Genomic DNA, 16,927 nt, shown 5'->3' on the forward strand with positions numbered 1-16,927 from the left:
TTTTTTTTTTTTTAAATATCAGAGGTCACTGAACCTATTATCACACCTGAAAAAAATTTTCTGAAAATTGCAAATGACTCAATTGGCTTACTACATGGGCTTAAGTTAGTTCCCAACAGCAGGAATGGAAAGAACAGTCCGCTAAGAAAATAAAGTTAAAAAGTGCCTCAGGCAGCTGTGGTCCTTCTTAACAGCAAAATCTCACAAGTAAAGAGCCAACCCCAAAATCATCATCCATGTGTTTTCTGCAGCTCTGACATCTGGGTATCAGAAGTTGCTTCTGGAATCCTTAGCATAGAATTTTCCATTAGCCTCCCCGCCCCACATAGGTGTTATGACCCATTTGCAATAACCCACTTTACATAGTGCTTTGTGATATGTTTCTATTTCTTTTCGATAAAATCCCACCGTAAGCACATATTTATTTATAGATCATGAACAGGACTCAGTCCATTTCATTTTGAAATGGAATTCTGAATTGGTAGTCATTCTGTATTTTTTTTCCCAGTTGATATAGTTTATTCTCAGATAGAAATAACTCTATCACATATTGACTTCATAAACTTTTATCCATAACTTATTTATGTTTGCGTTTATCCTCAGAAGTCTCAGTCTTTTTCAAGAATGATAAAAAAAATGAATTGTGAGAACTCTCTTAGGTATGGAGGTTTAGCACAGAAAAAGACTGCCCTGTTTGAATGTTTTAATCTCCCTGTATCATCTCCCTCCATCTAATAACCTTTTAATTTCTATTCTTTTTATCAAATCCAACAGCATTTTCAACATATACATATTCACTGTATTTTTATTTTTATACTGACTTCCTTTTTAGATAATAAATGATGAAATGATTCCTATGACCTTTGACTTATAAATATTGGTGATTACAGATTTTTTTTTTAAATGTAGTATTTTACATCAGGGAACTTCTATTCTCCTTTTTTCTTAACAATGAAACTCTTCTATTAATAAAGACAATTGTTTGTGGAATCCCAAAATATAGCAAACAGCACACTTATTCCTAAGGAGCAAGGATGGGAAGTGGAGCCCTCACCTCAGCTGCCCTACTTGAAGTGGAACCCGCACTGTCCACACACTGCTTTCTAGACCTGTCTGCAGCCCTGAACCACACTGCATAGTATCTTTAACAAAAAGTCAGATGCCTAATTTGTTTCTGTTGGACAGGTCAGTATTTCAACCATGCCATGAGAAGTTTCTGCCCTATGATATATGCTCCTGTGGTAGTGGTGTAGTTGGTTGCTAGTAATGTTGCTGTGACTGCGTGTGGTGACTCTATATATGGGTGTGCAGTTGGCAGTGCAAGAACAACCCTCATAGTCTGCTGGCAAACCCCACATCTGAATGGTAGCAAAATGAGTCAAAGATGGATGTGTTCAAAGTACAAAGCGTATTTAATTTAAAGGGATGGCCTTTGTTCTGGATCAAGCCTTCATTTCTGGGGTTAACATTTATAAAACAATAGTGATGACATCTATTCACTCTTTAGAGTTCTTCCTGATAATTATATCTTCAACGAAATTTTAATTGTCCTCTTTCCTATTATCATATGTATCCCCTATCTCATATATACATGTATACATAGTTATAACTTTGTATCTGTGTGATTATCGGGCTGAAGCTTGTTTTCCCAACAAGGTAGGCTCCAGGTAGGCAGGGGCTGTGTCAGCTCCTGTACACTATTATCATCAGGATCTCGCATGTCACAGGCATTCAATAAATAGTCATTGAATAAATTAATGGATACATGAATAAGTAAGGAGATGGCAGCTTAAAAAATATTCTACTGGGCAAGATAAAATATTGATCTTTGCACCTTAATCGTTTTTTGAGATTTTTTAAGAAACTTCAAAGACTGTGAACCCCATACTGAGCACAAGTTACACCTGTTGCCTCCTTCTGCAGTTCATTCACTCTATTGACGCAAAAGACTATGAGAAAGTGAGAGGGTAGGAGGTAGAGTGCTGTACTCACAGAGGTCCTGTACTCAGAGTCCTAACGAGCAAAATGCTTTGGTGGGGTAGATACTGGCAGAGTACTGGTGGAAACTAGGTTTAAGGCAGTTTTATGTTCTTCATCAGAGCAAGTGTCAGAATTAGAGATAGGAGCAATAAAAGATGAGACATCTCACTGATACATCATCCTGGATGGACATTCCTAATAAAGGAAAAAAAGGCAAACGTTCTGTTTATCAACCAGATGTAGATATGAAGAGACCTGACTTCACAATCATGCTAGTACCATGTGTCTAGATATTTGATTTTCTAATGGACAAACCAGTATTTTAGCTTTTTACAAAAGATCAATGATACATCATGAAAATTACCATGTTAGTACTAAGACTTCTGGCTTATGCTATGTTCCACTACATTGATAGGCTGAGTGGAATGAGTATTACTAAGCATTTCTCGAGACTATCAAGTTCCTTAGACATGTTGCCATTTCAGCCAAAAGCAGACCACCCACCCTATATATTTTCAAACCCCAGATGTGAACTGCTTGCTCTTCCAACCAAGAAGGAAGAGGAAGAAAAAAGTCAAATGAGGCTTGCAGGAAACATAATGTAAAACCAGGAAAAATAAAAAGCATCCTGAAGATTGAAAGAAAGACAATTCCTCTGAAATCAGTATGAAAACCTAAAGGAAAGGATAAAAACCTGCTTGGTACTCTCAAGAGGCCAGAAGGAAGGAAAATTATAAACACTGATAAAGACAGAAGAGGGCAAGATGGAGTCAGAAGATGAAAGTGAGAAAGGGGTTATATAAGAACAGATATAATAAAACATAATACCTTTTCATGCAAGTCTCCCCACCCCAATATTTGGAGAGATATGTATCTCCAAACCAGTATACTGTCATCTACTATTTATTTGTGAAAACTAAGGTCATTAAAATAAAAAGTACAAAAAACTTGACCAAAATCAGCACTTTGAAATGCTGTTCACAAGATACAACACAGAAAAGAGGTGATTGTTAGAAATGATGAGTAAAAGTCTGAAGATAATAGAACTGTCTACCGAGCAAATCCTAAAGAACAAAATGCAAAATCTTTTGGAACTAATGAGCATTCAATAAACAGATATCCATCCATCCATTCAATGGTTTCTTATATATCCACAATATCAGTTAGACAATTCAGCAAGAACAAGAACTTAATGAGAAATGTGTAAAGTTTACATGAAAATAGGCCAATTTGACTAGATGGAGAGATGTGCCACATTCTTGGGCAAGGTCAATTATTATAAAGATGCTAATTCTGCTCAATCCTACTTCCGTAGTGATACTGCCCCGGAAACCTAAGGAGGGGTCGCTGTGAGTCAGGTTTGATTTGACAGCACATAACAACAACAACAACAAAATTCTGCCCACAGCTACTAACAAATTTTAGGCAATTCTAATAATTCTCAACAGGATTAGAGGAACCTGTCAAAATGAATCTAAAGTTTATGTGGAATAAAAATGAGCAAGTACAGCAAAGGACATTTGAGAAAAGAGATCTTGAAAAGGAATTCACACCAAGGCTTTGAACTGGTTCAAAATGCTTCAGTTATGGCTGATGGAAACAAGGGTAGCGTACACGTTACATAGCAATCAAATCTCTTGCACATTGGATTTTGACCCGAGTAGACAAAAACCATTGGTGCTTCACTCAAAGATGGAGGCCGACTACATTGCTTTGAATACAAAGCAAGTCCTTGTGGTCAAGTTGATTCAGACTCATAATGAACCCAAAGGACAGAGTAGAAATGCCCTGTAGGGTTTCCAAGGTGACAAATCTTTACAGATGTGGGCTGCAACATCTTTCTCCCTCGGAGTCCCTGGTGGGTTTGAACTGTTAACCTTTCAGTTGGCAGCAGAGCTCTTGACCACTGTGCTACCAGGGATCCTTGACTGTTTCCTACTTGAATCACAATATGACATGCAATAGATATGGTTACGATGCATTGTATACACTGCCTTTGTTTCCATCAACCCTAACTGAACGATTCTGAATCAGAGCCCCGATTCACACTGTCAAGAGAATAAACCTTAAGTTATAATTAAAACAGTATAGGTAAATGAACGGAAACATTCAATATTGTATATGTATCCATCATCCCCAAATTAGTCTAAATATTCTCATTGGATATATATATATATATACACACACACACACACATATACACACACACACATACATATATATATATATATATATTTTAATGTCAATGATTTCACAGTTGATTTGGGAAAGTAAAGGTATAGAAAGCTAAGTAAATACAGAAAAGGAAGAGGAACAGATTCACAAATATACCATAAAGTTATAATAAATGCAGGAATAGACAGATTAATGGAAGATAATAAAAGTTCAAAATTAGAAGCACACATATTTAGGCATTTAATATATGAGGTAAGTGACATTTCAAATCAACAGTGAATGAAGAGATTATATAAAAAGTAGAAATATTATTTCACAGGGTACCAAAATCTAAGGCCAAACAATTATTGTTGTTGTTATGTGCCGTCGAGTCAGCCCCAACTCACAGTGACCCCTCCTTGAGTTTCCAAGGCAGTATATCACTACAAAAGTAGGATTGCCCAACCTTCCTTAATAAAATACTATAAATTAATTTTAAAAAATTTAGGATAATATTTTTAGAGTCACAGAATGAGGAAATGTTTCCTAAAATGTCTTAACACACAAAAGTCATGAAGAAACAATCTGACAGATTTTTAATACATATGAATGTAAAACAGAAGTCTTCACAGATAAAGTTAACAGAATTACTATGAACTCTGAGAAAAACTGACAAGGATACACACACACATGCAGGTAGATATGTATACATATATATCAAGACCCATGGAAGCAGCAGTCTGTAAGTCAAACGACAAATTGCATTGGGCAACTCTGCTGCAAAAGACTTCTTCACAGTATTAAAGAGCAAAGATGTCACTCTGAGGACTAAAATATGCCTAACCCATGCCATGGTATTTTCAATTGCCTCATATGCATGTGGAGTCTGGACAATGAATAAGGAAGACCGAAGAAGAATTGATGCCTTTGAATTATGGGGATTGGTGATGAATATTGAATATCATGGACTGCCGGAAGAATGAATAGGTCTGTCTTAGAAGAAGAAAGCCAGAATGCCCTTAGAAGCAAGGATGGGGAGCCTTCATCTCATATAATTTAGACATGTTATCAGGAAGGACCAGTGACATCATTCCTAGTAAAGCGGAGGGTTGGCAAAATCAATGAGAAGGATTGACACAGTGGATGCAGCAATGAGCTCAAACATAGTAATGATTCTGAGGATGGTGCAGGAAGGCAGTGCTTCGCTCCACTGTACAGAGAGTCGTTACGAGTCAGAACCGACTTGATAACACCTAATGACATATGTATACTATGTATAATCTCCCATAAATAAAAAAAAAAAATACAAAAAGCCAATAGGAAATTTGGCAAAGGGTTTAAATAATAAAGGTTGTTTTATACAAATGGTTACTAGAATAAAGTACATATAAGTTAAAATAGCTTACTCTCTACAACAAATTCTCAATGAAGTATTTTTTTTCCCTGTGGACCTCTTGTTAAAAAAAAAAAAAAGCAAAGAGAAAAACTTTAGTGTTGAGTATGTATTCTGAACATGTTTATATCTACACAGAAAACTGGAAGGAATCCTACTATCATCAGTGGTTAGCTCCAGGCTAGGCTAATGAGTGTTTTTTTTTTTTTTTTTTTTAAATTTTCTTCCTATATTTCTGTATTTTTAAACTTTCTACAATAAATACATACTTCTTATATTATCATAAATGTAATACTTACCACATAGTTAATGAAACAGACAGGTATCTAAATTTTTGGAAAATAATCAGAAACTGCTACATAAGTCGAATGTTCTCTGGCATCAGACGACCAGGAGAGAAGGCAAGAAAGAAGGTCCTGGGTTCACTAAAGTCAGCAGGAGAGAAGATGAAAGTACCAGACCATAGTCATAAGATGAAAATTACGCAGGAAAAGAGGTGCATATACAGATGTGGAGAGAAGACATTTGGGATGTATTCATTGGCTTATTGGAGGCAATTCAAGGACACACATCTGATCATCCTTAATGTGAATTGCCTGTTGGATTCAGAGGTCATATTTTGTATGCCAACAGGTTCTCACTGCCCCTGCATTCCAAATGGGAACTGGCTTTGGGTGGTGAGCACGGGTAATGGGGTGGCAACTTCATGTCATTTAGCTTGACCTGCCAGGTGTGCTCACCAAACCTGTACTACATTTAGCTTCCCATGTTCCCCTGCTTGGAAGATATGCAAAGGAGGAAATCAGCTCACTGGAAATGCTGAATCTTTAGTACATGTGTTGAATATCACAATATATGAAACTATCAGCCATCCAGGTTTTTTTTTTTTTTTAATTCCAAGGATGTAGGGTTAATATATGTGGTCTACAGGGAAAGATACTACCATTTTCCAGCTAAAAGATGACCAATTTTACACTGTATTAGTTCACTGTCAGGGTAGAGAGGTCACAGTGCTGACCAGTGACCTTTCTCATGAAGTGTGAAACTAAGTTTCAAGGCAAGAAGGATCAGGAATGCTTAGGGGGAAAATCCTATTTCTCCTCAGCATTTTAAAGAAAACTACCAAGTTCAATAGGGAAGAGCTACATTATTCAATAAACAGTCATAGAACAATGGGGAAGAAATGATTAACTTCAAAATAAATTCTAGATTGTACAGTGTTAAATACTTAAAAATCACATTATGAAAATGATTATACAAGATTAAATTGCAACAGTAACTCTAAAGCATAGTCTAGAAATTTAGGGGACAGTGAGTCTAAGTTAATGGTGGTAAAATAATTAGGGAACAGATTAGAATGGCAACATATGTGAAGAATAACCAATACCACTGATTTGCACATGTAGAAACTGTAGAATGGATGTATGTTTGGCTGTGTATATTTTCACACACAAAAAAAAGATTACATAACAACAGATGTAAATAAAAAACTGACCTCAGTTTTGGTAAGGTTTGCCTAAGCACGAAATCATAGGAAAAACAGAAAGTAAATGACTGATGGCTTAACAATGTAAGAAATATGAAACTTCTGTACATAAAATGGTGCTATGTGAATATTAAAGAGCCCTGATAGTGCAGTGGTTAAGGGCTCAGCTGCTAACTGAAAAGTCAACAACAGTTCAAACCCACCAGCCACTCTGCAGGAGTAAGATGTGGCAGTCTGCTTCTGAAAAGATTACAATCTTGGAAATCCAATGGGGGCAGTTCTACTCTCTCCTATAGGGTTGCTATGATTTGGAATTGACTTGAGGGCAATGGGTGTGGGTTTGGATATGAATATTAATAAGTGCAAGGAGAAAAACCACTAAGGAAGTATATCACTATCACTATAATTAATTTATAAATTAATAATTTATAATTTAGTTTATAATTTATAATTTAGTTTCTATTGAGATAATTTATAAATTATTTATTGAGATAATTTATAAATTATCTATTGAGATTATCTCAATAGAAACTAAGAAAGGAATTTAAAAGATAATTCTTTGATAAGCTTTATGTCCTGAATCAAAAGAAACATAAGACTTCACAGTGAAATCAATGTCATGAAACAAAAAGTATGAACTATTGTATGGGAAATGAATTTGCTCTGTAAACTGTCATGTAAATCACACACACACACACACACACACACACACAATTCCTGAGTGACTTAATAGTGAAAACAGTAGACACAATAAAAATCAAGACAAAATTTCCACTATTACTATTGTTATTTACTTTTGTTCCATAGTATTTAACAATTCAGTGAGGAAGGAGAACAGATAAACAAGACATTTGAAAAGATAAAGTTATTTCCCACAGGCAATATGCTATCAAATAACTATTAAGAACAATAAGAGAAACAGTAACAAAGCTGACTATATGTAATTAATACATATATAAATACAGCCATATGCCCACCAGCCACTCCTCAGAAGGAAGGTTGGGCAATCTACTTCCATAGTGATACTGCCTCGGAAACCCAAGGGGTCACTATGAGCCGGATCTGACTCTATGACAGTGAGTTTGAGAATACACAAGCAAGCTCTGGTGGTGTAGTGCCTAAGGCACTTGACTGCTAACCAGAAGGCTGGAGGTTGAAACCCACCAGCCACTCCTCAGAAGGAAGGTTGGGATATATACTTCCATAGTGATACTGCCTCAGAACCCAAGGAGGAGTTGTTATGAGTTGGATCCAACTCAACAACAGTGAGTTTGGGTTTTTTTGGTTTTATATACAAGCAATACGTCATCTAAACAAATCTTATGGAAGAAATATCCCTGTATGAAAGCAAGAAAAGACTTTATAAAAGAATATATTATAAAGATTATATTTTACCTTCCAATATTTGGAAGACAGCTACCTGGTCAACTGACAGGAAGAGATTCCAATTTGTACCCATTCCAAAGAAAGGTGATCCCACAGAATGTGGAAATTATCAAACAGTATCATTAATATCACATGTAAGTAAAATCTTACTGAAGATAATTCAAAACTGGCTGCAACAGTATATTGACAGAGAACTTCCAGAAATGCAAGCTGGATTCAGAAAATTATGTGTGGAACGAGAGATATCACTGCTGATGTCAAATGGATCTTGGCTCAAAGCAAAGAATTCCAGAAAGATGTTTACTTGTGTTTTATTGACTATGCAAAAGCATTTGATTGTGTGGCTCATAACAAATTATGGACAACATTAAGGAGAATGGGAATTCCAGAACACCTGATAGTACTCATGAGGAACCTGTACATAGACCAGGAGGCTGTCATTCAAACAGAAGAAGGAGACACTGCATGGTTTAAAACCAAGAATGGAGGATATAAGGACTGTATCCTTTCACCATACTTATTCAATCTGTATACCGAGCAAATAATCCGAGAAGCTGAGCTATATGAAGAAGAACGTGGCATCAGAATTGGAGGAAGACTCATTAACAACCTGTGATACAATGACAACACAACTTTGCTTCCTGAAAGTGAGGATGACTTGAAGTACTTACTGATGAAAACTGAAGAATACAGTCTGCAGTATGGATTACATCTCAATATAAAGAAAACAAAACTCCTCATAACTGGACCTATAAGCAGCATCACAATAAATGGAAAAAAGATTGAAATTGTCATAGTTCACATTGCTTGGTTCTACAATCAATGCCAATGCAAGCAGCAGTCAGGACATCAGATAATGTATAGCACTGGGCAAATCGGCTGCAAAGGACCTCTTTCAAGTGCTGAAGTGCAAAGATGTCTCCTTCAGGACTAAGGTGCACCTGACACAACCCATGGTATGTTCAGTCACCTCATATGCATGTGAGAGCTGAACGATGAATAAGGAAGACAGAAGAAGAGTTGATGCTTTTGAGTTGTGGTGCTGGTGAAGAATGCTGAAAGTACCATGGACTGCTAAAAGAACTAACAGATCTGTCCTGGAGGAAGTGCAGCAGGAATGCTCCTTGGAAGCGAGCATGGCCAGACTTTGTCTCACCTACTTTGGTCATGTTGTCAGAAGGGACAATATATTCCCTGGAGAAGGATGTCATGCTTGGTAAGGTGGAGGGTCAGCGAAAGAGGGGAAGGCCCTCAATGAGATAGACTGACACAGTGGCTGTGGCGATGGGCTCAAATATAGCAAGGATTGTGGAGCTGGTATGGGACCGGGCAGTGTTTCATTCTGCTGTGCATAGGGTCGCTATGAGTTGGAGATGACTCGACAGCACATAACAACAACAACATATTCTACCTAATACTAACATGCAGATGCTCTGGTGTCGTAGTGCTTAAGGCATCTGACTCCTAACCAGAAATATGCGGTTCAAACCCACCAGCCATTCCTCAGAAGGAAGACTGGGCAATCTACTTCCATAGAGATACCACCTCGGAAACCCAAGGAGAGATCACTATGCATTGGATCTGACTCGATGGCAGTGATTTTTTTTTTTAATATTAACATGTAGCATGATTTTAATCAAAATTAAAATGGAATGTTTTTAGAATTTCATTTCTAACATTTACCCAGACATATAAACATGTGAGAATATATATTCTTCCACACATAACCTGATAAGAAAGAACAGACATTAAATATTAAAAAGTAGTAATTAGGTATTAAGATATATAATAAAGTTTCAATAATTTATACAGTATAATTCTGGGATCAGTAATAGAGAGACTTAGGAAGAAAAGAGAATAGAGAACTTGCAGATAAAGCTAATTAATATGGTTGTCAGTGCCATAGAGTCAATTCAGACTGGTGACCCCAGGTGTGTCAGAGTGGAACTGTGCACCACTGGGTTTTCAGTGGTTGATCTTTTGTAAGTAGACTGCCAAGCCTTTCATCTAAGGTACCTCTGGGTAGAGTAGAACCCCTAGTCTTTCACTTAGTATTGAGCACACCAACAGTTTGCACCACTCAGGGACTTCAGGTGATATGGTTATCTGGCATAGAGTAAGGTAGTACTATAAATTGGTATAAAATATATGGTTTTGGGATTAAAAAAAAATATCATAATGGGAAAAATATTAACCTGAAACATTAACTCACTCTTTATTATATATATACATGTATATGCATATATGCACACCCATATATATACACATACATTCAGTTCATACACACACACATGTATAAACATATTTCAGATGTAGCAAAGATTTAAATATAAAGCATAAAAATGCATACAGATGTTGGAATGACTGACACTGTTGCTTTTATAACCATTCTAAAATCCATTTTCAATTTTATTAATAGAGGCAATGTGCCAAGATCAAATATCCATTTTCCCAGATTCCCTTGTAGGTAGAAGTAGCATGTGAAACAGTTGTAGCCAAGAAGACATCAGCTTAGGGTCTCTCAGGGAGCTTTTGGGTTCTTCACATAGATGGCCTCAGGTTGTGTTTCCCCTTCCTTCTTCCTGCCTGGAATATAAACCTGACTGCAGCCATCCTGTGACCACGAAGCAGCAAGCAGCAGGGTGAAAGCTGGTAGAACTGAAAGATAAGAAGAGCTTGAGACCCCAAGGGCACTATTGAGCCAGTCGAGGCTTAGTGATGTGAGAGATGTAAAGGAACCGTTTGTTGGATTTTCTACTATTTGTGGTTGAGTTCCTGCTGCCTCTGGTGAAGAGTTTTATAATTATAATCTGATTTAGAGTTCTAAGTTTACAAGAAACCTCAAATCCATGAAGAAAAATACTAATTTTTTTCTAAAGGAAAAGCAAATAAATAAACATGCACCCTATACATATTTTTTAAAGATGATAGAATAGAAAAAATACATCTGACACACATATATAAGGGTAATTGCTAATTGCTTAATATATGTAGACTAAGACAAGCAGGAAAAACATGTACATTGCAAAAAAAAAAGTGGGAAAAGGATGAGAATAAAAAATATGAATAGTTAACAAATGTGAAGTATTGATCAAGCTCACAATTAAATGAAAGAAAATGAATATCAAACGTTAAAACACTTATTTTAAAAATTTATTTTTGGGTCAGATTGGCAAAATTAAAAAAAATATTGGGGATATTCCAGGGAAACTTGCACCCTATGGCTGAGAGTATAAACTGGCACCAACTTGTTAGAAGCAATTTGCAATTTTTTGTCAAAATTGTTTATCAAAACGTAAACTATTTACACTTTGACCCACCAATTCCACTTAAATTGGCTAAATACATACTTGCACAAGCACAATTACAAAAAGAGCATAAAAATGCTCAAGGTGGCATTATTTGCGGAGCAAAAGTTCAAGCAATTTATTTTGGAGGTATAAAAACCACTCAATGTATACTTAAACATAATTCAACTCATGGCTTTCATGTAACATAAATTTTATATAAATTGAAAATAAAGTTTAAGAAATTTAAATTTCTATCAGTATAGGGATGATTAAGCAAATTATGCTTATTCCACACAGAAGAATAATATGAACGTGTTCAGAAGAAGGAAGGATACAGCATCAGGATTGAAAGAAGATTCATTAATAACTTGGGATATGCAGATGATACAACCTTAAACTTACTAATGAAGGCCAAAGGTTACAGCCTTCAGTATAGATTGTACCTGAAGGTGAAGAAATCCAAAATCCTCACAACTGAACTGATAAACATCATGATAAACAGGGGAAAAAATACGAAGCTGTCAACAATTTCATTTTACCTAGATCAACAACAATCAATGACTCTGTAAGCAACAGTCAAGAAATCAAATGATATTATCACATTAGGGAAATCTCCTGCAAAAGACCTTGAAAATTTTAAAAGCAACAATGTCATTTGGATGACTAAGGTGTGTCTGATCCAAACCATGATCTTTTTAGTCATCTCACATGCATGTAAAAGCTGGATAATGAACGGGGAAGACAGAACGAGAATTGATACATTTGAAGTGTTGGTCAAGAATATTGAATATATCAGAAGAATGAACAAATTAGTCTTAGAAGGAAAACAACCAGAACACTATTTACAAGTGAGGACTTTTGACACGTAATCAGGAAAAACTGATTGTTAGAAGAAGACACGATGGTTGGAAAACTAGAGGGTCACTGAAAATGAGGGAAATCCTTACGGAGACAGACTGATACCATAGCCATGATGGATGTAAACACATCAACAGTCATGGAAATGGCTGGGTACCCTTTTGTTTTTTATTTTAAATTTTATTATGGGGGAAACTTAAAATTACTCTAGTCCTTAGCCTTCAAGTAAGGTTAAAGATGCTACTCCCCTAGAGCCTGCTACTAACTGAACAGATGTCAAATACTAGAAGTAGCTAAGTGGTTACTTTTTTAGCTTACTAACCATTTCTGTCAGGAGCTCTGATAGCATAGTGCCTAAGGCACTTGACTGCTAACCAGAAGGCTGGCGGTTCAAACCCACCAGCCACTCCTCAGAAGGAAGATGGAGGGCAATCTACTTCCTTAGTGATACTGCCTCAGAAACCCAAGGAGGGGTAGCTATGAGTCGGGTCTGACTCGACGGCACATAACAACAACACAACAGCAACCATTTTTGTAGAGCCCTGGTGGCACAATGGTTAAATTCTTGGCTGCTAACTAAAAGAATGGTGGTTTGAACCCACCCAGTGGCTCCATGGGAGAAAGATCTAGATCTTCATAAAGATTGTAGCCAAGAAAACCTCATGGACAGTTTTACTTTGTCATACGGGGTCACCATGAGTTGGAATCAACTTGACAGTACCCAACAATAACAGCAATGATTTTTCTATCAGGAAATCTGAAGTTTTCCTAACAGTATTCTTAAATTGGCTTCCCACCAGGAGTTTAGAGCTCTGCTTGTTTTCTTATAATACCTGACTTTTGTTGATGTGGTTATTTGGTTACATTAAATTCTTATATGTGCTGCTGTAACATGGAACACTCCAAGGGAAAGACTCTAGAGTTTAAGCCTTAGGACCTATGAGTGCTATTTGTGGCCACATAACAGCTGTTTTTTTTTTAAATCTCTAAAACCCAATTTCTATTTGCTTCATTGGATTGTAGCTAGACTTTTTTTTGTTTGTTTTTTAAATAACATATTGTGAAAATAAGTCAATTTTTAAAGGTTTCTCAAGTTCTCTCTTTTCTGATCCATAGTATAAAGCAATATACCTTGTGTATTTTTCAATCACCTGTTAGAGTAATAGAGGTTGAAGACACCCTCACCTTTGTTCACTGAGTTGGAGACTTGGACACAATGTTAATGAGCAAATTGGTTATCTTTGCTCAAATTATCTGCTCATGTAGGAACACTTCTGAGAATGTAATCTGCCAGGATGACTTCATTACCAAATCTGATCTGTTACCAAACCCTGCTTTTGTTCCTTTAAAATCTCTCTTCCATTTGTCAAACCCCCACCCTTCACCCCCCCATTCATTCCCTGGCCACCTCTAGATTATTGCAGTAGTTTACAGTTATCTCTCAACATATTCTGCTCATCACCACTATATTAATATTGTTACAAGAGGGTTTTCCCTCTGTTACTCCCTTTCTCAAAATCCTCTGACAGCCTACTCTCAAGATCCTTTCCAACAGTGTCTGCCCCTCCAGTGCCCTGTTAGCTGGAAGAGTTCATGCCACTGCCCTGACAGGCACACTCATTTTACTTGCCTCTCTCTAGTTAAAGTACAGCCATTCTTAGAGAACATCTCAAGATCATGTGGTTAATTTTCATTTCAAAGTCACATTCTGATTTATCTCTAAAAAGAAACTGATATTCTAAAAACATAATTTAAAAGCTATCAGCCCCATACTCTTGTAAAAAGAACCTGCAGGTTTGTTGGTGCTACTTACATTTACAATTCTAATATAATTTATCATTTTCTACCATGCCTCTTAAAATAACCAAGAAAGCTGTCTAAACGCCATGAGAGGCTTTCATAATACTATGAAATTACCTTCTTTGAAGTACTGACATAATGGTCACCTCCTTAAATCAGACCTCTTCCTTCACTACTCACGCAATGATTTACATACCCTTGCCTACTCCCAATTTACCTCCTCCACTTTATCAACCTCATTCTCTCAATAGTAACTCTATGTTCCTGTCATTTAAAGACAGCTTGGGTTTCTCCAAACACACACTACATAGTCCCACACATACTCTAACATAAACACAATTTCCTTTCCCTTAAAGTTCCTCCCCAATCCCATCATGTCCCATGAATTCTGATTTATGCTTGACTCATGGTATGCCACTTCCTCTAGGATAACCTGCTCTAATTAGGAAGGATACAGCAGTCCTTTGAGATCCCATAAAGTTTATTGTACATTATCCCCAAGGCACTATTTATATTCACCTTGTGTTACAACTATTTGTAGAAGTCTCTTGTCTTTTATGCTAGTGTAAGCTCCTGAAGGACACAGACAATGTCTAGTCCAACTGAGTATTGTACACACTGTGCCATGTATCACACACACACTTCTTAGCACAGTGTTTCATAGCAGCTCAGCATCACAAGAAACTTTAAGAAGGCATATTCCAGACACAGGCATGTAAAACTTCAATTGTTCTTTAAAATGAATTACTGAATATCCTTTCAAAACCAACAACTGAAATTCAAATCTACGTTGTGAATCCTGAAATAGAATTATAATTCTAATAGAAGGTTTTTAATAGTTTTTCTCATGTAAAGCAAATGTTTCTTACTTTGAGCTGTAGTCGTACCCTGGTCAAAAAGAATTTCCAGCAATTTTCTCTGGAGTCCACCATGCCCAGACCACAAATTTCATTACGAATTCCAGAAATTATCTTATCCTCGTCTTCGTCATTGAACAGATCTGGGATTTCTCCTGCCCCCAAAAGAATGAGAAGAATTACTGAAAGGCCTTCATGATTTAAATTTTAGATGTGGGTTTTTAATGCTTGAAGTGATTTGTAATACAAAGTTCAGCTTAGATGATAAAAGAAGTGTTTGAGACATGGAATGCCATTTTTCTTTCAGTGTTACATGACACACAACACACTGAGGACATGCTAGGATGAACACATCCACTAAACCTGCACATGTAGGAATAACATTTACTTCACTGAAGTCCTCTCCAGGCACATCACATCCACCAGCAGACTAAGATACACCTCAAATTAGTTAGGTTTATAGGCTTCTCCCCAAAGACTGCCCCAGCAAATATCTCTAAGACAAATTATCTCTCTTTAAAGTTCACTGAAACTACAGATAATTTGTCATTGGGGAAGATCTTTCAAGGAATGTGTTGGTTTAATCACCTGATGCCAGCAAGTCATTAATCAGCACCAGAAAGCTCTCATCTAGAACCTGGGCATCTGTCAGCAGGAACACAGTGGGCATGTTCTTGGCTCCAGTTCTGATGTACAAATTGGCAAGATCTACCTGTAAGGAGAAGAGGTAATCATTCATGTTTTGTTAAAATGCTGATGCGAAGTTAGAAGTATGTGTATACATGCAGAGAAAACTTAAGTTAAGTATAATGTGATAGAGGCATACTGGGCCTTCCCTCTGTTCATATATTCTTTCCTCTCAGTGGTTCTGTTATAGGGATATCGGCATGACATCACCTCCATCTCTGGAACAATGTGTGCCATGTTTGTGGCTTTAATGGAACACAGGGATGAAAACAGGCTGCTGAGGAATAGCACTTCCCTTCTAATCGGGTGGAAATGAGTTCAGTGACGCCTTTCTCAAGCAATACAGTGAAAGGAAGTCTTGCACACATTTCAATAATCATCTATTTCATTGTAAAGTGTTTTTCTTTATGTTTTGCTGAATATGAATAGCACGTGGTTTGTGTTTTCAATATGAAATAGCACTTGCCACCAACTATGCATACTGTCTTAAAAGTACTATTGTGATTAGAAAGCAAACTCTTGAAAGCACAGGAGTTTCTTGAACGTGGTATTCCCCTTGCATTTTGCTTTTCACATTCTTTCTTAAAATGGAACAGTATAAAGGAAATATCCAGCACCCCCTTCTCCATTACACAGGGAATCTAATATTGTTGAACATTTGGTTTGGCTAAGGCAAAGTAAAAACTCATTTGTGTACCTAAATTTTTAATAAAATACTTTCTGAGCCAAAGGATCAGAATATATGATTTCTAATTGAGCATGAAGGCAAAAGCAAGCCAAAAATGAATCCACTGCCATCAACTCGATTCTGACTCACAGGACAGAGCAGAATTGCCCCCATAGAGTTTCTAAGGCTGTAAATCCTTACAGAAGCAGACTGCCTAATCCTTCTTCCAAGGAGGGGCTGGTGGGTTTGAACCACCAAATACTTTTGCTTAGCAGCTGGATGCTTTAATCACTGTATCACCAGAGAGCTCCCAAAGGCAAAACAGCCAATGTTAAACTACAGTTGTTTGGAAGAGTTGCCCCCTCTCTT

At 36.8% G+C, this 16,927-nt stretch overlaps 1 protein-coding gene across 1 annotated transcript in view; it reads right to left on the reverse strand.

The window, feature by feature from the left end:
• The window catches only part of DNAH11 (dynein axonemal heavy chain 11), a 455,361-nt gene that overhangs the window by 174,962 nt on the left and 263,472 nt on the right, over positions 1-16,927 (reverse strand). The window contains 2 exon segments of the mRNA XM_007946592.1: positions 15,217-15,359; positions 15,793-15,916. Of these exon segments, the coding sequence (XP_007944783.1) occupies positions 15,217-15,359; positions 15,793-15,916 (267 nt within the window).

The sequence above is a fragment of the Orycteropus afer genome, unplaced genomic scaffold (genome assembly GCF_000298275.1).
Source record: "Orycteropus afer afer isolate SDZICR_OR568_19922 unplaced genomic scaffold, OryAfe1.0 scaffold00008, whole genome shotgun sequence".
NCBI lineage: Eukaryota > Metazoa > Chordata > Mammalia > Tubulidentata > Orycteropodidae > Orycteropus > Orycteropus afer.